We start from the raw sequence: 20385 nt of genomic DNA on the forward strand, positions 1-20385 counted from the left end.
AAGTGCTGTATGTATAAAGTTTCATTCATTCATAATCCTTTTACTTAAATAAATAACTTTATTTATGAAATAAAACAATGACCAAATAACACTATGATTTCCAAAGACAAAAATTCAGAAAAAATATACAGATGCATGAAAAAAAAGCACACAAAAAAAATTAAATAGTGGATCCTCTCCCGTCATAATCCTAATAAAGAATTTGAGGGCTGCAGCTCCTCACATCTCACAGTTTGCGCAGCTGCGCTGTGTCCTGCACGTCATCCAGTAATTATGAAAAAGCACATTTGTACCTCTTCTGCTGCAGATAAGCATATATCTGAATTAACTTTTCACCAGTACAGAGTTCCTCGTTTATTGCAGGAGTTACGTTCTAAAAATAACCGTGATCGGCGAAATCCACAGAGTCTGATTACTGACGTTCATGATATTGTAGTGACCTGGGGGTTAGCCCCGCCTTCAGCCCCTAAGACTCATGGGAAGTGGGGAATCTTGGTGTGAAAACCATGAGTGAAAGGGCTGGAAACACAAGTCACCTCCATGCTGTTTGGCTGTGTCCACAAAAATGGGCTTTGATGCTGAAAAGGAGCCTTTGCTTCTCTGCTTATTCCTTCCTCTCTGAGACTGTCCGGAGTCGTTTGATGTATGAGACACAGACAGCTCTCCAACGAAGCCAGTCAATTAACACCTTGGCTCTTGCTTCCCCGCTACAGTGACGAACCAACTGGGTCGTTACATTGGTGTCAGAATAGGGATACTTATCCGATGCTGCTACGCCATGGAGAGTTACGCCATGGAGCGAGAGATGGCTGAGATGGAGCAACAAATTTCACATCTTGGCGGCAACTCAGGACAAGGGAGGAGCAAGGGCGAAATCATCTTTCTAATGGTACGAGCACCCGCTGTCATCTGCAGCCTGTCCCTGCGAGTCGGGTTTCCACGCCAGTGATGAACCGTCCAGAGCAGTCTGTGATGATGGTGCACAGCCCTGTCAAACTTTCACAGTGCAATGGCTTAACACCACTGGAACCAAACCTAGTTCAGGTTAACTTGGCGATCAGCCATGAAGGCTGGAGTCCAGAGGGAGACTTGTTACACACCCAGGCCTGGCGCTGGAGGGCGCTGTACTGCTGGACCTCTCTTCTGCGGAGCTGCGAGACCTGTCGGCACTGACAGCAGCATTAGAGCGACGCTTTGGAGAGCAGGGTTCCACAGAACGGAACAAACAGCAGCTGAAGTCTTGTCACCGTGGGGACTTTCGCCGCTGATCAGCAGCTTTTCGCTCAGAGAGTCTACTCCCCCAAGGCGACGTGCACCCTGAGGGTGGTGCTGCCACCGCTGCGGGACAGTGCTTGATTCTGCTGGATGGGCACTTACTGGCACGGAACTGTTTCAGTAACAGATGTGGGAACCCAGCTAGCTGGGAGGAAGACTGTTACACGGTGGTGGTTGGAACCCAGGATTGTGAGCATAAGTCTTCAGCCATGTGCTCATGTGCTTTCCTGTGTGTTTTTTGTTCTCACCTATGTGAGGGTTGAGGGGACACTTAATCCTCTTAGGTGGGGGCAGTGTAGCGACCTGGGGGTTAGCCCCGCCTTCAGCTCCTAAGGCTCATGGGAAGTGGGAAAACCTTGTGTGAAAACCAAGAGTGAGAGGGCTGGGAACACAAGCGACATCCATGCTGTTTGTGGTGTGTTCAAATAAATGGGCTTTGATGCTGAAAAGGATACTTTGCTTCTTTGCTTATTTCTTCCTCTCTGAGACTGTCCGGGTCATGCGGTGTATGGGACATGGACAGCTCTCCACCGTAGTCAGTTAATTAGCAGCTTGGCTCTTGCTTCCCTGCTACAGTGACATACCAACTGGGTCGTTACATTATTATGGGAGTAAAACTCCTCACTGCCCACTTCTACACTTTTCTCACACAGACATGAACATTTTCACTTTTCTCTCTTGTTTAAATTCTCAAACCTTCCTAGAAATTAGGTCCAGGATCTTCGAATGAAAACAAAGATCTGATTGATCACAGATTTTTGATCTGCAGAGATCCGCGTTTCTGTACAGGAGACAGCTCGGAGGAGATTTATTGACAGGGTCTCCAGCCAATCAGGACACAGAACAGGGTGCGCTGTTTAAAAAAGTCAGAATGATCGCTCTAAAAGAATGAGCTAAACCAGGAAAGATGAACTACGACGTAAAAAGGGAAGACTGTCTTCTGTTCTGTTTGACAGAGATTTTAGAGGGTTTCAGGTTGGAGCACAGACTGCAGAAGGGGGGAAGAAAATGTCACGTCTTGATTGTGTGGCCAGATTAACCCTTGTGCTATCCTAGGCACTTTAACATTGGGAGTTGGGTCATCTAGACCCACTAGACAGTGCTCTGAACCTTTTTTCTTCAATGATTTGTGATCTTCACTGGTGTCCATGGATTACATGAAATCTTTCCACCTTTATCCACCTTTGTCATGGTAGGGAGAACACGTCAATGGAAGGGGGGGGGGGTCATCTAAGATAACACAAGGGATAAGTGGTTTTACTCTTACCTTACAGATCGACACTTTTATGTAAGTATGGATACGTGCTCTTCAAGAATCCATGAAATAAGTTGTGGGGTTCCCCAAGGGTCGATTTTAGGTCCTACACTGTTTAACTTGTATATGTTGCCTCTTGGAGATGCCATCAGGAGACAGGGTGTTGACTTTCCCAGCAATGCTGATGATGATACACAGCTTTAGATCCCCGTGTCTCCTGATGACCTTGAACCTATTAAGTCTTTTAAACTGTATTTTTGATATAAAGTCGTGGATGGCAGAAAACTTCTTACAGCTCAACCAGGACAAAGCTGAAATTTTTATTGCTTCTGAAGATGAGAGAGAGCTAATTTTACTGCATCTTCAGAATTTTAAACCATCTCACTGTGGGTGGGGTCATGGGTCTTATGTTTTAACAGAGGGAGTGGGCAGGCAGAAGAGTTGGTTGGGTCTTTAACTGTTATATTGTGTTTTTTGTTCTTAATGTTAAAGCGCTTCAAGTGGCGCAATGTATGATAAATGCTTTCTTTTATAAAGTTTAATTTCATTTAAATGTACTGTTAGTTGGTGTCGTTTGTGACCCCCCCCCCCCTCGTGTCAAGCTCTTTACTCATGCAGTTATCAGAAAGGGAGGATCAAGGGCGGGGCTACTCAGCTCAGCATCAATGGCCACGCCCATGTAGAGGAGACTTTGGAAAGAGACTTCAGATAATTATAAAATATGGCTTTTTGAGACATTTAGGTTGTGGGATTTTGGTTAAAAACATCAGTCATAATAAAAAAAACACTGGGAACTTTTTTAAAAAGACTTTCTGAAAAATGTGATGGGAGGAATTTAAAGTTATTTGACCCCACTTTGCGTGTTGATTGGAGAAGAGCAAACAACCAAATCCTAAGTTTCTCTAAATTTCAAAGACATCAAGGACAAAAATGTATCAATCACATCTTGGACCGTGAATAAAACCTTTCAGAATGCAATCTCTTGCTTATTTAATAAAGGAAAATTTGATTATTCCTGCACTTTGTAATTTCAATAAATAAGCACATATTTTAAATATGGAGACCCTTTTTCAGTATTTAGTGAAAGCGTTTTTCTTGCTCTTGTGAATATATAATTTAAAAAATGCAACAATTGAAAGAAATTTAAGAGTCTTTTTGTTTTTATTGAACAAAAACATTTACAAAGATCGCGTAGGAAATACATTATATTACAAAAAGTCTAACAGAAAAAAATGGAAGGAAAAAATGACAGGAGTGGCTGCATAAATGAAAATAATAGAGAGAAAGGGACAAAGATGTGAAATACATGGATGTGGTCGCCAAATGCCAACTTGGTCTTTGCTTGAGAAAGGCAACAGGTTCCTCGTCAAAAATACCTCCATTTATCATAGTTTTTTGTAGTATTTCTAAAACAGATCTAATTTAGGTACATTGCTAGTTCTTTTTAGAGTTTGATGTCATTTATTAAAGATTGAGACTTTAAATAAAAGTTTAAATAAAGGCTAATACATTACAATACATACAGATTTGTTTCCAAATATTAGCTCTGAAAACTAAAATGAAAAATGTTGTGGAATGTCACTTTGTAACACAAAATACACAGTTTTTACCAAAGATGATGAACTGAAGGATCTGGGTGGTTTCTCACAGTATTAACACTTCGAAAAGCACACAAGGCGGTTTGGTGTGCTAAATGGCATCAATACCCAACAGGGAGTGGACTTCTCTGAAATGCATCAGTCTGAACAAGTGAAAGAGACAGCAGAAGACACGATCTGTGCCAGCACCAGCATGAAAATGTTAGCACCTGTAGTGCTAATACACCTCTCCCAAAAGGAAGCCATTAGCCGTTTGTAGACCCACCAAATCTCAGTGTGTCGTTTTTGCAGAATTTATCAACACTGAATTACAAAGTGCATTTCGTTCGATTTTCAAGTGGGCTGTAACAGTAAAACCACATTTGAGGAGCTTCAAAAACTACAGGTCTGTTTTTCTTTAGTGTTGGACAGTTCAGTTCAACAAAGCACAAGGTAATGCTGGGACGTGAACCATACACTAGTTCTATAGTTTCTAATGAAACGGCTCAAGAAACAGATTAGCAGCCACAGATTGAACAGAAACATCTTAAAACATCAATCCTGCCAACAGACTGTAATAACAGCTGTGCTGTGTATCTCTTTGATCAGAAAAAAACCTGATGCGAAGCAACTTCAACTTCAGAACATGAACAGAGGCCAAGTACTCGCCTAATTTTTTTTATGACAATCAGAATATTTGAAATCCTACAAAACAGATTCAATTCAGATTTTTTTCATTTAAACAAGGCTTGGATACAACTTCAGAATAGCTTTTCCAATAATTGCTGTGCCAGAAAGATATTAAATATTGCAAAAATGACAAATTTGCTATTATAAGGGTTTTATTTCCAAGTTATAATGTTGCAGGTTTTTTGCCTACAGTGAGCCCCATGTGTGTTTCTGGACTGAGCCTCCCAGGTGGTAATGACAAAAAGGAAGACCAGGAAAACAAAGTTTCCCCTTCTAAAATCACTAGGAACTGAAGTACAATTTGGTCTTTTTTCAGGTGTTAAGTGTGGTGCCGTACTACAATAGTGTCGTTATGAGACACAACAACTGTTAAAGAAAAAAACTATTCAATTTTAAAAATCTGGCTTTTATTTGTTTTCACTTATTACTCTGAGCCCATAGCCAAACCTTTCTTAAAAGGACAGAAATTCTTTCTTCCAACCAACAGAGAATGATGGGTCTGGTTCTGAAGGCTGATTCATGTTCAGCTGAAGTTTTGCACAGAATGAACTAAGGCTGACAGTTTAAATGTACCAGCATTTGTCTCAGTCAATTCCCAGCCTGCTGGGAAGACTACCACCGTACTTCAAATGCCTAACATTACCAGAAGCTTTTGCAAACATCTCCAAACATCCAGCAGCAATCACAAAAATCAATGTCATGGATCTGCTACAAACACAAGAAACCTGGCGGATGGGGCTAATGAAAGTCAAATAATAACATCTGTAGAAGGGGTTCTGGAGGTGAAAAGAATCAGGGGGGGTATAATCACTTTCTCTGGAGTCTGAAGTCTCTTAGCGCACGGTTAAGAGGTTGGATCTGTATCACAGGAGAAAGGTTGACCTGCAATATCTTCTGGGCTTTTTGACGGGCCTCAGCCACGGAGCGAGAGTCATCCACTTTTATTACTCTTCGAATAAAATGTTTTTTGTCCTTCCAGCTATTTCTCCTTCCAGCAGGATTCCCTAGATCCTTAGAGCCCTGAACATCTCTGTGAACGCCGTTTCCCCTCCAACCATTGCTGGTCAGCTCTGTGTGAGTTTGCGGGAACACCCGACCGTTGGGATTAAAAACTGGAGCAGAATCTCCAATTAGGGCACCATCCAAACGAATAGGACAGGACAGGCTTTTATGACTAAACAAGGCCACAGCTTTGGTGGAGGCCCCACCTCCGTTCTGGGAAGGCTGAGAGGGTATTCCTGAAAGAGTTGGACAGTGCTGCTGTGATGGAAAGGTAACAGTTTGCATCTCGGAGGACGGGTCTCTGATTGTGTGGATTTGAAGTCTGGCGGTGGGAAAACCAGACAAACCTTCTATGTTTGTCAGTCTGAGGCACGGCTGCAAGTCCACCAGCGACATCTCCACCATTTGACTGGCTGTCCTGCTACCGACAACTGTGTGATGGTCCACAAATACTTCTGCAGGTCGGATCCCTTGAATCCTAGGGTTGTTCCTATCAGATGAGATCCAAGATGGGTGAACCTCCCGCTTTTTGACCATGGGCTTTCTCTTCCTTTTCTTGGCTGCGGGCCTGTTGACATTCTTACTGGCTAGCTTTAGCATGTCTTCAGTCAGGGGCTGGCTTGTGTAGGAGCGGTATCCATAAACTTCCTTACTTCGCAGCACAATGGGCCTGTGGCCTTCCTCGCATAGCTCCTGTAGAAATGTCACAAGCTCCTCCGTGCTTGAGAGATCTCGGGACATTGGGCTAAGAACCTTCTGAGTGTCCAAGAGGACGCTGAGGCCTGCTGATGAAATCCGGGACCAGGAGTGAACAGCTCTGCGCTCTTCATTTGTGAAGGCCAGTGGGCGGCTGACCAGGGAACCTTGTGGCGTGTCAGACATTTCTCTAAACCTGCAGACAAAAATAAGAAAAACATCTTGAGTGAAAGAATTAGAAAAAAATTACTTTCTTTCTTTCTTTTTAGAGCAAGAAAAAAAAGAATCGCACTTATTTCTACTGTGTGATTAAATGAAGATGATCAAATATTGATATGTAAATAGAAGCATTTATTATAAATGTGAGATCTTTCATTGACAAGTGGTGCATCTACACCAGCCTACATGCAGTGCACCATCGTTTTTATAAAATACCAAGAATAAAAAAACTTTTTAAAAGACATACAGTGCTTCAAAAAAGAATTTTGTCAAAGATTCTGCAACTTGTCCAACTTAAACTATTAGAGGTTGGTACTGTTTATCATAGACACTTATACTGTAAGAGACGGAATGTAAAAAAAGAATCTAGGAAATCACGTTGTGTTTTTAAGAATTTATTTGTATAACGGTAAAGAAAATAACGGTGCCCTAACGAGTATTTGACTACTCTCACACATTTAATCTGTTCCAGAAAAAAAAAAAGTAGGAATATTTGTGACATCTGGGGCCTCATTTATAAAACTTTGCGTAGGATTTGCGTCAGAAGTGGCGTCCGGATGAAACATAGGACGTGCGTACGCACAGAAATATTCGGATTTATAAAACCGTGCGCACGCACATCCTACGCATCTTTCCCTTTATAAATCACAACCGATTCTAAATGCAGCGCAGCTTTTGCGGCTACATGACACGCCCATAGTTGCCCATAAATAGTCCGTGAAACGCCCACAAATTAATATTCATGGCTTGCTAAATCATGGCAAACACAGAGAGGAAATCAAAAAAACGTAACTTCACTCAATGTGAAGTAGAAGTTATCGTTGGCGAGGTGGAAAAGAGGAGAAAAATGTTGTTTGGAGGGCCCAGTGTGGGCATTACTAATGCCAAAAAGGTACGTGAGCGGCAAACGGTGGCAGACGCCGTAAATGCTGTAGCCTCACAACCTCGGACCGTGGCCGAAATGAAAAAGAAATAAAAGAAATGATCGGACATCAAAGTCGAGGCAAAAAAACGTCTAGTGCTGCATCGGCAGAGTGTGTCCGCCACGTGGGGGGGGGGGACCGGAGCTGACCCCTCTTGAGGAGAAACTGACCGCTATTATTGGGGAATCCCTATTAAGCCCCCCTTATCGGCGTCCTCCTCCGCCTCAGTCACCTGACTGAGACGGAGGGGATGCCGACGCGCCAGGGTCAGGGTGACACAGGTAAGAGAAATAATTCAAATGAATGCAGTCAAGTCACATGTATGCAGGCTACACAATTACAGATTATTAATATAGAACAATTTTATTTTAGTTGCTGGGTGTTCCAGCGGGGCCAGTGGTTACGATGCTGCAGCTGAGCAGCCGTCTGGACCCAGCGTCTCCACGGCACGCGGCTCTCAACCCTCCAGCAGTGGACGTTTCCTCACCGATGCAGTCCTTGAAATGCAGAGGGAAGTCAGTAGTTCAATCAGAGAGGTGGCCAAGGAGTTGGACGAAATCAAGATCGCCCTGACTGAAATAAACTGCACGATGAGGGAATTCTTAAATAAATAATATTTTCCACACCTCTTTTTCTTTACAAGCGACGCATCACTTCCAAACGCTGGCGCACAGCAGCAGCGTTTGGCTCAAATGCGTGGGGATGGGGTTCAGGGTCGGGGCCAACACAGCAATCAGCGCCAGGGGGTAGAGGCACGTTTTTAAGCTGTGCCACATTGTGTAGCACAGCACATGCCAGCACAATTTGGCACACACTGTCACTTTCACGTGTTTCTTCCATCTGCCGACGGTGTCGCCGTTTCTCATTTCACCCGTTTTTGTGCGTACGCCTGGGTCAGAGCTTGCGTGAAGGACCGCACATTTTCCCGTCAAGTTTGCTTTTTATAAATCTCAACTATTGCGTAGAGAGTGGCGTACGCCTTCTTTTGTGCGTACGCAACGTTTATAAATGAGGCCCCAGATTGCTGGTTCATGATCTTTACATATATAGTAGAGAATAGTAAAAAAAACAACACTTGAGGCAATGTAATTATTGCTCTAAAATACAGAATGATGTTGGATTTTAAGTGTATAAACTAAACAAATTGAGTGTCACCAGAATTAAAAGTAAAAGAATATTTAAATAAATAAGAACATTACAAAAATGTGATCAATTATGTGATGTCATATGACTGCCTACTAGCACGGTGGAGAAGCTGTAGGTATAATGGAACTAGGGGTCGACTGATTATTGACCACGTCAAGTATCGGTGCCTATAAGTGTTATTTTGATGTAAATCAGCTCCAGCCTTTTTCTTTAATCAGACAGGCTGATATTAAACTGCTTCTTTTGGCTCTGTTGCAGCCAGGCCACTCTTTCTCCAGCATTGTCCCACTCAGTGTGATCTGAATGGCTAGGCCAGGGGTCGGCAACCCAAAATGTTGAAAGAGCCAAATTGGACGAAAAAAACAAAAATGTCTGGAGCAGCAAAATATTAAAAGTCCTATTTAAGCCTTATAATGAAGGCAACACATTCAATATGTATCTATATTAGCTATATTAGCCTACTATCAAAATGATTAAGTTGCTACAAATACATATTGAGCATTATTAATGATTAAATGTTTATTTGCCCTGCAGTGCATTCTGCGGATAACGACGCGTCACGTGACTGCTCTGTTCAAGTTTGACTTCATTACAATATTGTAACGACCCAGCCGGGACGTCACTTTAGCGGGGAAGATAAAGCCAAACTGCTAGCATAGTGGCGTCATTGGTGAGCTGTCTGTGCCTCATACACCGCACGACACCGGATGATTTCAAGATGACATAAACAGGAAGCTCACCGACATTCCTTCTCAGGATCAAGCCCCTTTATTCTATCACATGTAAACACCCAAAACAGCATCTAAGTCACTTCAATTCACAAGACTCTCACTCAAGGTTTTACCCCAAAACTCCCCACTTCCCATGAGCCTTAGGGGCTGAAGGTGGGGCTAACCCCCAGGTTGCTACAATATCAATAAATTATGTTTCATTGCTTTGATAAAATTAAAGAAATGTAATAAAGAAATCCGATTTTTGATGTCCTTTTTATTTTGAGGATTCGAACAAAATGCTCCCCTGGCATATCTGAAGTTTAATTTGTAAATTTGTGTTTTGTATTGTACTTTTGTTTTGTACAATAAAGTTTAAAAAAAAGTAATATTGTAGTGGCGGTCATGTGCATTTTAGGTCTGTTAGCAGCAGGGGATTGTGGGATGCGGTCTCTTGATCTAATTAGGGCTCAGCATGAGCGTTTCTGTTTGCCCACGTTTCTTTTCACATGGCAGTTTTGTTGTTCCACCTTAGTTTATTCTTCCTGTTATGTTTGTTTCTTTATGTTGCACCGTGAGTGTGGGAGGGGGAGTGGTTGATGACTCCTGTGTAATGTTCAATGTGGTGCGTGTCTTAAGGAAAGGGGCTTTGTAATGCCAGAAAGGAGACTATGCTCGCAGCTAAGCTTTCTGCCTGCTCCTCTCTGAAACTGCTCTGAGACGTGCCTTGTATGAGACACTGACATTTCTCCAGCACAGCCAATTGATTGACAGCTCAACTTCCAGACAGCTTGGCTTCCGTTTTGTACTCTGCAAGTGACGTACCTGCTTGACGTTACAAAGTTTTATTCTACGCATTCTTACAGCATTGGAAACCGTTAAGAATGTTTGTGTCTTGTTTTTCCTCCTACAGAAACCATATTAAAACCAAAAATATATTTCTCTCCCCCATTTTTTTACATTTTCAAACATTTTTGAAAATGCTCCAGGGAGCCACTAGGGCAGCGCTAAAGAGCCACATGCAGCTCCTGAGCCGCGGGTTGCCGACCCCCGGGCTAGGCAAACCACACAGCCAGTCCCGCCAGTAGCAACTACAGTTGTGACGAACTATTGCAAATGTCTTCTTTTGTCTTCCCCGTACGGAAAAAAACAAATAAAACAGCACATGTACAACCACCCACCACGCTTTAAGCAACTTGCAAACATGCAAGAATGTTTCTTTGTACACTACCCCTCATCAGTCCTGAGTGATCGCATCTTTAGCGAGGTCTCTGCCATTTCCAACCCTAAGCCAATTTGTTGGAGAACACACAGGCTCCTCCGAGACATTATCTCATAAACACTTTAGAACACCTTCAACTCCTCTGTCACCCATACAGCACACACCTCACCACTGTCTTACAGCCCTCATACATGTCCTGCACTGCTCTAACATACTTCTCTGTCACTCCAGTTTTTCTCATATATACCACAGTTCCTCTCTGGGCCCCCTATCATAAGCTTTCTCCAGATCTACAATTCAAATTAATTCTATTCAATTCAATTTTATCTGTATAGCCCAAAATCACAACAACAGTAGTCTCAATGGGCTTTGTGGGGATAGATGTAGGGTAAAACATCAGATCAAAAGGATCATGAACACAATTCAATAGAAAGATTCTAAACTGAACTTACTGAACTCTGAGCAATAACTTTACAGATTTATGTTTAATGGTGCGGTGGGGAAGCTTGCATACTCCATGCTACCGTAAGCCCCTGCTCTGTGGCATTGGGGGGCCCCTGTGGCAGTTCTGTTGGCCCTGCTCCTGCGGTAGCTGACGTGGGTCGCCCGGTGGGCGCATTTCCTCCATTTGCTATCCCGTGTGGGTGTCTGGGGGACCCTGGCTACAAATGCACAGTGTAGCGGTCTCTGTACTATGTGTATGTATGCCTTCCATTGTAATAAAATGGTGACATTCATTATATTTGACGCTGCTGTCGCTAGTGAACACGTGCACAGCACCGTGTCCCAGCTGCAGACACAACACCCGCAGGCCATGATTCTGCTAACTGGGGACTTTAACCATCGATGCACCCCCCCTCTCCACCACCCTGTCCAACTTCACCCAACTGTCATACAAGGGACAGGAAAACTCTGGACCTTTTATATGCTAATGTAAAGAATGCATATACTTCTGCCCCCCTCCCCCCTTTAGAACGCTCTGATCACAACCTGGTCCATCTTTTCTGCGTACACTCCAGTGGTGAAACATCAGAAACCACAGGTTAAAACAGTGAAGATCTGGACTGAGGAGGTAACAGAGCGACTAAGGGACTGTTTTAGCACCACAGACCGGGACGTTCTCTGCAGTCCACACGGGGGGGGGGGGGGGGGGGGGGGGGGGGGGGGGGCATTGACAGTCTCACTGACTGCATCACGGACTATGTCAATTGTTGTATGGAAAACACAGTGCAAACAAAATCAATGCAGTGTTTTTCCAACAACAAGCCCTGGGTCACTCCTGAGCTGAAGACCCTCCTAAATGAAAAGAAGAGGGCTTTTCTCTCTGGGGACAAGGAGGAGCTACGCAGAGTACAGAAGGACCTGAAATACAACATCAGGAAGTGCAAAGACGCTACAGGAAGAAGCTGGAGCAGCGCCTGGAACAGAACAACATCCGTGATGTGTGGAGGGGTCTAAAACACATCTCAGGACATGCTGAGGCTGGAAATGGTCGCCAGGTCACAGGTGACCAACCCTGGGCAAATTAACTGAATCTGTTCTTTAACCGATTTGATTCTGCCCAGCCCACAGTCTCCACCCACACGGCCCCCTCTTCACACCTTTCCAGCTCAGGCGTCTCCTCCCAGCTGCAGCTGTTACCACCTCAGCACCAAGCAGTCCACTCTGCCCTTCCTCCAACTGGAACAAAGGGACCCCCTAACGACTCACAGCACCAGACCAGCCACCGCCCACCCATCCTCCAACCCCCCTCTGCCTCACCCTGAATCAGGTTAGGATGGAGTTAAGGAGAACAAAGGCCAGGAAGGCAACAGGCCCTGACAGCATCACCTCCAGGCTCCTCAGGGAGTGTGCAGACCAGCTCTGTGTGGTGATGCTGTTCATATTTAATATGAGCCTCAGACTGGAGAAGGTACCAGTCCTCTGGAGGACTTCCTGCCTGGTTCCGGTTCCAAAGGTACCTCGTCCTACGGAACCAAACCACTTCAGACCTGTCGCCTTAATCCCCCACCTGATGAAGACTATGGAGAGGATCATCCTCAGCCATCTCTGCACCCAGGTGAGCTCAGCACTGGACCTGCTGCAGTTTGCATATCGACCAGGCATCGGGGTGGATGACGCCATCATCTACCTGCAGCATCGGGCCCTGTCTCACCCGGAGGCCCCTGGAAGCACTGTGAGAGTCATGCTTTTTGATTTCTCCAGTGCTTTCAACAGCATCCAGCAATCACTGCTGAGGAGGAAGCTGGAGGTTGCAGGTGTGAACCATCAACTACCTCACAGACGGGCCACAGTTTGTGAGGCTGTGTGTCTGATGTGGTGGTCTGCAGCACGGGGGCACCTCAAGGGACTGTGCTCTCCCCCTTCTTGTTCACCCTGTACAAGACTTTATATACAACTCCCAGCACCTGCAGAACTTCTCAGATGACAGTGCCACTGTGGGCTGTGTATCAGGGGGGGACGAGCAGAAGTCCAGGGGGGTCATCTCTGACTTTGTGGGCTGGTGTGAAAATAACCACCAGCTGCTAAACACCAGCAAGACAAAAGAGCTGGTCCTGGATTTCAGGAGGTTCTAACCATCACACTCTCCGGTGAACATCCAGGCTTCAGACATTGAGATTGTGGACACATTTAAATACCTGGGTGTTCACCTGAACAACAAACTGGACTGGACCAATAACACGGATGCTCTGAACTAGGGCTGGGAATCACTGGGTACCTCACGATACGATTCGATTTGCGACACATTGCTCACGATAACGATACTATCACGATATGGCGATATTGTGGTAGTCGATAGATCTCATCTCTTACAACTCACAATATATCAAACTTTAAGAAAGAAGAACTTGAAAAACTGTTTTTGGGAAAATATTTCCCCATTTATTTTGATAATAAACAACTTGTGTCCTATTTGGTGTAGTGAATAACAGACTTTTATGTAACATTGCTTAAATCAGTAATACTCTGTCTTTGACAAACAATGACAATTTTCATTTGGAAATATCTGTAAAACTTGGTTTAAACAATAGTGAACATGAACAGCAGCCATTATTTAGTCCAAGATTGCTGTAAACAGGATAAAAATCAATGTCAAGTAGCTGCCAGGCACATTGGTATTAACTTTTGAAAAACAAAACCATAGCCATCACATTTTTTAGAAAAATGGCTGTAAATCAGATATTAATTCTGTGAACAAATGATAGTGTGCTTGTTAAAAAATAAATGACACCATTTAGTGCAAATGTGGTGTAAACAAAAATATAATTCTCCCAGAAAAAAAAAAGTAGCTAGAAACGTTATTTTAAGATTTGTAAGACATAAACTGCTTTCAAAATAAATGACCAGGGATAAAATACATGAAGAACTTAAAGTGCATGTGATGTATGTTTATATGTTCATGTTCAGGCTTTTTAGCGTCAAGCTGCTCGTCTTCCGCTGCTTAGAGGAGAAGGGGGGTCTAGAGCAGGGATGCCTCTCTATCTTCCGTTTCCATCTCAACCATAGCTCTGGTCTGGCCGTACAGTGCAGGGATCTTTTTTTCAGTATTTCTGAGAGGGAACGTCAAAGCGTGCCTCTAATGCATTCAATAAAAACCCAAACCCCTCGTTCTCCACCTCGCTGCACGGAGACCGTTCTCCGTTTGTTATTGCCGCTGCTCTGTCTTGCAGAAGACGGCGGTAGCTTCGTCTGGAAAAAGGTATCCGCGCCGGGCTGTGTCGATAATGCAACTTCAATGCTGCCAGCGCGTCTTTTAACTTGCTGCTCTCACTATTTTCCTTGTTTTTCCCCTCTGCCATTTTTGTTTGAATGTGTATTATTCTTCGTCCGCCCGCGACAGCCAATCTCGCAATGAGCGCCCCCTATCGACCCTCTGAAGAATTGTCTTCCCAAAGGATGGTTAATATAACGTTTTACAGGGTCTTTAAACGTAAATAAAGGGTCGAACTTGATGAAGACGTCTCGAGAATCAATCGCGGGACTAAATATCGGGATATATCACCATATCGATATTTTGGCACATCCTTACTCTGAACAGCAAGGGTCAGAGTTGCCTTCACCTGCTGAGGAGACTGTGTGGTGGGCGGGGGGCAGTACAGACAGAGACAGGAGGAGGCTTAACAAACTGGTTAAGAAGGCCGGCTCTGTCCTGGGCTGCATACTAGAGTCCATCGAGGAGGTGGGGGATAGGAGGATGTTGGCTAAGCTGACATCCATCATGGATAACTTCTTCCTACCCCCTGCACCAAACTATAGAGGCAACTGACCAGCTCCTTCAGCATCAGGCTGTTGCACCCACAGTGCAAGGACACAACCGCAGGTCATTCCTCCCCACAGCCATCAGACTGTACAACACCGTGTTACAGTGACACACTACGGACCCAGGGTGTTTTTTATCTTTTGTTTTGACTTTGCTGTTTTGCTTTTTCATTCACTCATTTTATTCATTTTTACAAACTGTTGTTGTTTTTCAGTTGTTGTTTTTTTCTTTAGCGGTTGCTTTTGCTGTGTATTTTACTTAGTTATTTTTGTTTAAATTGAATTTACTATTTCATAGAGTATCTATAATGTAGTTTTATAATGTTATTTATATATAATACTGTTCGGATCACTTTATCCTCTGGGTCTGCCCATTCTTTTTGCTGTTTGTATTTCTGAATGTCTTTTTTTGCCGCTGAAGATAAGAGAATTTCCCCATTGTGGGATGAATAAAGTTTATTTAATCTAATCTAATCACCACAATGTTAAGTACTGCAACTGTATCGCCTGTACAAGTTGCTTTTATCTAAGCAAATTCATAGTGCTTTTATTTTGGTAACTTAAAATACATTTGTTCTGAAAGCGAGGGAACAGACAGCATTGTCTGATTTTTACAATAAACATTTTTCAGTACAAGAAAAAAAAATGGAATGAATGTGCCTTAACCGATGAGGTTCTAAAAGTATGATTGAGGAAATAAAGTTGTTTGTTTCCAACATTGCTAAATGTAGCTTCTGCATTACATTTCAAACTGTTCAGGAGCCTGAACAGTGTTTTAAAAATGAAGGGGGGGGGGGGGGGGGGGTGATTCTTTCCAGAAACAAAGTGTGATGAGGCAGCAAGACGGGGAGAAGGAGAGCGCTTTAATGTGGCTAAAATGCTTATTTAAGTGACAGTCTGCAATGCAGCGTTGCAGCTCTGTTCCATTTTCTCACACACGGAAGTAATCACGTATTTCACCGCTCACTGCCACGACATTGGCAATGGCCGGTGGCGTTGTACACATCACTCTGATCCATCAGGTTGCTGAACTAGAATTTATTGCTGTGAGGTTCCGCAGGACTTTTGCCCGCTTTGCAGACAGCATTTTTGTTAGTGATCTTTGCATGAGCTGCTGTGCAGCTGCAGTGACTCAATTGCAGTCAGGGGTTTAAGTGAAAAACAAGAGTCAGATGCTGAAGGACGCTAATAAATGGTTAAATAAATATCCTGAACGCATTCCACATGCACAACCTCAGACAACTTCTTGGCATCATCTGGCAGGATCGCATCTCAATTGCTGACGTTTTGGCCCAGGCAGGCATGTCAAGCATTTTTTCTATCCTCTCCTAGAGGCACCTGCGCTGGACCAGCCAGGACCAGGCTCAACCCATGACCATCCCACCCCTACTAGGTGATGTGACTAAACAGCTGGGACCAGGGAGAGTCTGAAGCAGACAGATTATGTGTAGAGGAGACAGACATAATCTTTAAACTAATATGGTCAGACAGACATGAGATTTCTGTATTGATTAATTCTAAGATCATTTCTGGATTTCCAGTTTAGGTGGATAGTGCTCTTTGCGATCCATAAAGCGGTGACATGCCTTATTTTGAGGAAGCAGAGGATGAGGACTTAGGGGTGAGGCTGTCCATCACCCAGGCTAAAGTCACTGAGGTGGTTGATGAGCTCCTCGGTGGCAAGGCCACCCCGAGTACCTCAAGTCTCTGGATGCTGTAGGAGGGTCTTGGCTGATACATCTTTACAGCATCGCTGGCAATCATGAACTGTACCACTGGACTGGGTTGGTTCCCCTTTTTAAGAAGGGGAGGGTGTGTTCACACTTCCAGGGAATTACACTCCTCAGCCTCCTTAGAAAAGTCTATGCCAGGGTACTGGAGAGGAGCGTCCGTCCGATAGTTGAACCTCAGATCCAGGAACAACAGTGCGGTTTCCGTCCTGGTCATGGAACAGTGGACCAGCTCTACACCCTCTTTAGGGTGCTGGAGGGTTCGTGGGAGTACACTTATCCAGTCCATATGCATTTCGTGGATTTGGAGAAGGCGTGCGACCACGTTCCCTGTGGCATCCTGTTGAGCAGTGGTTCTCAAACTGTGGGGGGGGGCGCCTCCCTGGGGGGTGCAGGGGCATCTCAGGGGGGCCGCCAGCCACCCAGTGGGACAAGGTTTGGACGCTGGAATTTTTTTCACGGCCTATAATAAACAAAGGGCGCTTCAGGACCACAGGTCTTACGTGACTTACATTAACCTAATCCTAACCGTGATATTTGAAGATGTAATTATTGTTGCTAACAGTGGCTAATGCCGACAGGATGATGACCCATTTCGCACATGCTACCGGTACGGATTGGATACTTAAGGCCCGTACACACCGGGACGAATATTCGCCAGGCGTTACTCGCCAGCGTTTTTCGCCACGTTTTTTGTGTTCACACCCAGGCGATTTTCGCTGACGGTGAGCCGAGCGAACATGCAATTTCATTCCCTGACATTAGATGGCGCTTAATGTAAACAGAAATACTCCTGTACACAAGGTGGCGCTGCGCAACTTTACGATTCTTAAAGTCGCTTTTCACTCAGAAGAAGAGAGCAAGTATTTACGCGCTTGTCAGAATAATATAAAGAAAACATGAATATTTCAAGCATCAGTAGCTCCAACTGGTACTTGGTAAGGGGATATTTTAGAATGTCCGTCATTATTTCTTTACGGCAGTGTTGACGCTACTTGGCGTCTATCTTCTTCGCTGGTATGTGTGCTCAGCAAGGCAGTTTTGTGTTTGAGCGCCCCCAAGTTGTGTTTTACTGTAACTTCAGAAGCTCCAGACACGTGTGCAAAAGCGCCATTCTCATTGGTCGAATAGATTTCGACGCGACGCGTCGAAAAAAAAAACGAACCCGAGGCGTTTTTTTTTTTTACGCTTTGGCGCGTGGCGTTTTTTCGCGTCGGTGTGCACACTCTCATTGGTGCCCTTTGTTTAGTCACGAGGCGTTAAACGTCGGCGAAAATCGCCGGCGAAATTCGTCCCGGTGTGAACAGGCCCTTACACCTGCCTTTCTTTGCAACTGTGATCAGAATTGTTGAAGAATGGAGAAATGCATGTCTAATTAATGTAATGCCTCTCCGCCTTTTCATTAGGGGCGGTTCCAAATGGCTCTTTGAGTAAAAAAGGTTGCCGACCCCTGAACTAAACATTCTTTTCCCGCCTCGAGACTCCACTGTATCAACGCAACTACAGCATCTTCACCACGCATCCCACTATCTCCTCACAACTCTCAGCAAGGCAGTTTTGTGTTTGAGCGCCCCCAAGTTGTGTTTTACTGTAACTTCAGAAGCTCCAGACACGTGTGCAAAAGCGCCATTCTCATTGGTCGAATAGATTTCGACGCGACGCGTCGAAAAAAAAAACGAACCCGAGGCGTTTTTTTTTTTACGCTTTGGCGCGTGGCGTTTTTTCGCGTCGGTGTGCACACTCTCATTGGTGCCCTTTGTTTAGTCACGAGGCGTTAAACGTCGGCGAAAATCGCCGGCGAAATTCGTCCCGGTGTGAACAGGCTTTTAAGGCCCGTACACACCGGGACGAATATTCGCCAGGCGTTATTCGCCAGCGTTTTTCGCCACGTTTTTTGTGTTCACACCCAGGCGATTTCCGCTGACGGTGAGCCGAGCGAACATGCAATTTCATTCCCTGACATTAGATGGCGCTTAATGTAAACAGAAATACTCCTTTACACAAGGTGGCGCTGCGCAACTTTACGATTCTTAAAGTCGCTTTTCACTCAGAAGAAGAGAGCAAGTATTTACGCGCTTGTCAGAATAATATAAAGAAAACATGAATATTTCAAGCATCAGTAGCTCCAACTGGTACTTGGTAAGGGGATATTTTAGAATGTCCGTCATTATTTCTTTACGGCAGTGTTGACGCTACTTGGCGTCTATCTTCTTCGCTGGTATGTGTGCTCAGCAAGGCAGTTTTGTGTTTGAGCGCCCCCAAGTTGTGTTTTACTGTAACTTCAGAAGCTCCAGACACGTGTGCAAAAGCGCCATTCTCATTGGTCGAATAGATTTCGACGCGACGCGTCGAAAAAAAAAATGAACCCGAGGCGTTTTTTTTTTTTTACGCTTTGGCGCGTGGCGTTTTTTCGCGTCGGTGTGCACACTCTCATTGGTGCCCTTTGTTTAGTCACGAGGCGTTAAACGTCGGCGAAAATCGCCGGCGAAATTCGTCCCGGTGTGAACAGGCCCTTACACCTGCCTTTCTTTGCAACTGTGATCAGAATTGTTGAAGAATGGAGAAATGCATGTCTAATTAATGTAATGCCTCTCCGCCTTTTCATTAGGGGCGGTTCCAAATGGCTCTTTGAGTAAAAAAGGTTGCCGACCCCTGAACTAAACATTCTTTTCCCGCCTCGAGACTCCACTGTATCAACGCAACTACAGCATCTTCACCACGCATCCCACTATCTCCTCACAACTCTCAGCAAGGCAGTTTTGTGTTTGAGCGCCCCCAAGTTGTGTTTTACTGTAACTTCAGAAGCTCCAGACACGTGTGCAAAAGCGCCATTCTCATTGGTCGAATAGATTTCGACGCGACGCGTCGAAAAAAAAAACGAACCCGAGGCGTTTTTTTTTTTACGCTTTGGCGCGTGGCGTTTTTTCGCGTCGGTGTGCACACTCTCATTGGTGCCCTTTGTTTAGTCACGAGGCGTTAAACGTCGGCGAAAATCGCCGGCGAAATTCGTCCCGGTGTGAACAGGCCCTTACACCTGCCTTTCTTTGCAACTGTGATCAGAATTGTTGAAGAATGGAGAAATGCATGTCTAATTAATGTAATGCCTCTCCGCTTTTTCATTAGGGGCGGTTCCAAATGGCTCTTTGAGTAAAAAAGGTTGCCGACCCCTGAACTAAACATTCTTTTCCCGCCTCGAGACTCCACTGTATCAACGCAACTACAGCATCTTCACCACGCATCCCACTATCTCCTCACAACTCTCAACCACTGACCTTTCAAATAATTAATAAAATTAATTAATGAAGCTCAGAGACATGAGTCTGTCCAGCATAAGCACCACTGCCATCACTACAACTCCCATGATGCATTGGGTTAATGTGATGTCATCCCTTGCTGTGCTCCTGTTAACTATCATGAACCACAACAAATGCAAACATCTGATCTAACAGTTTCCAAACCTTTTTGATGAAATCAGGATAACAGTTTATGTCTCCTTCTAGGTTTTTGTTGGAGAATAAAGGAATTAAAGTCAGAGATTCCAGAGTTTGGTCCAAGTCATGTATATAAAAGAAACAACAATAATGTCTGGATTAAAGTAAAAGGCTATGTTCACACTGCAGGCTGAAACAACCCCATTTTTTTTGCCCCTTGTATCTGATCTTTTCATCACAGTCTGAACG

At 44.4% G+C, this 20385-nt stretch overlaps 1 protein-coding gene across 1 annotated transcript in view; it reads right to left on the reverse strand.

Annotated features, from left to right (window-relative positions):
* Positions 1-3672: 3672 nt before the first annotated feature.
* Positions 3673-20385, reverse strand: part of ccdc71 (coiled-coil domain containing 71) — a 43401-nt gene continuing 26688 nt past the window's right edge. Inside the window, exon 2 of the mRNA XM_023954695.2 lies at positions 3673-6691. Coding sequence (XP_023810463.1) covers positions 5605-6681 — 1077 coding nt within the window. The 5' untranslated portion in view covers positions 6682-6691 and the 3' untranslated portion in view covers positions 3673-5604. The remainder of the gene's footprint in view (positions 6692-20385) is intronic.

The sequence above is a fragment of the Oryzias latipes genome, chromosome 5 (genome assembly GCF_053564925.1).
Source record: "Oryzias latipes strain Hd-rR chromosome 5, Olatipes_Hd-rR_3.1".
In the NCBI taxonomy this organism is placed as follows: Eukaryota; Metazoa; Chordata; class Actinopteri; order Beloniformes; family Adrianichthyidae; genus Oryzias; species Oryzias latipes.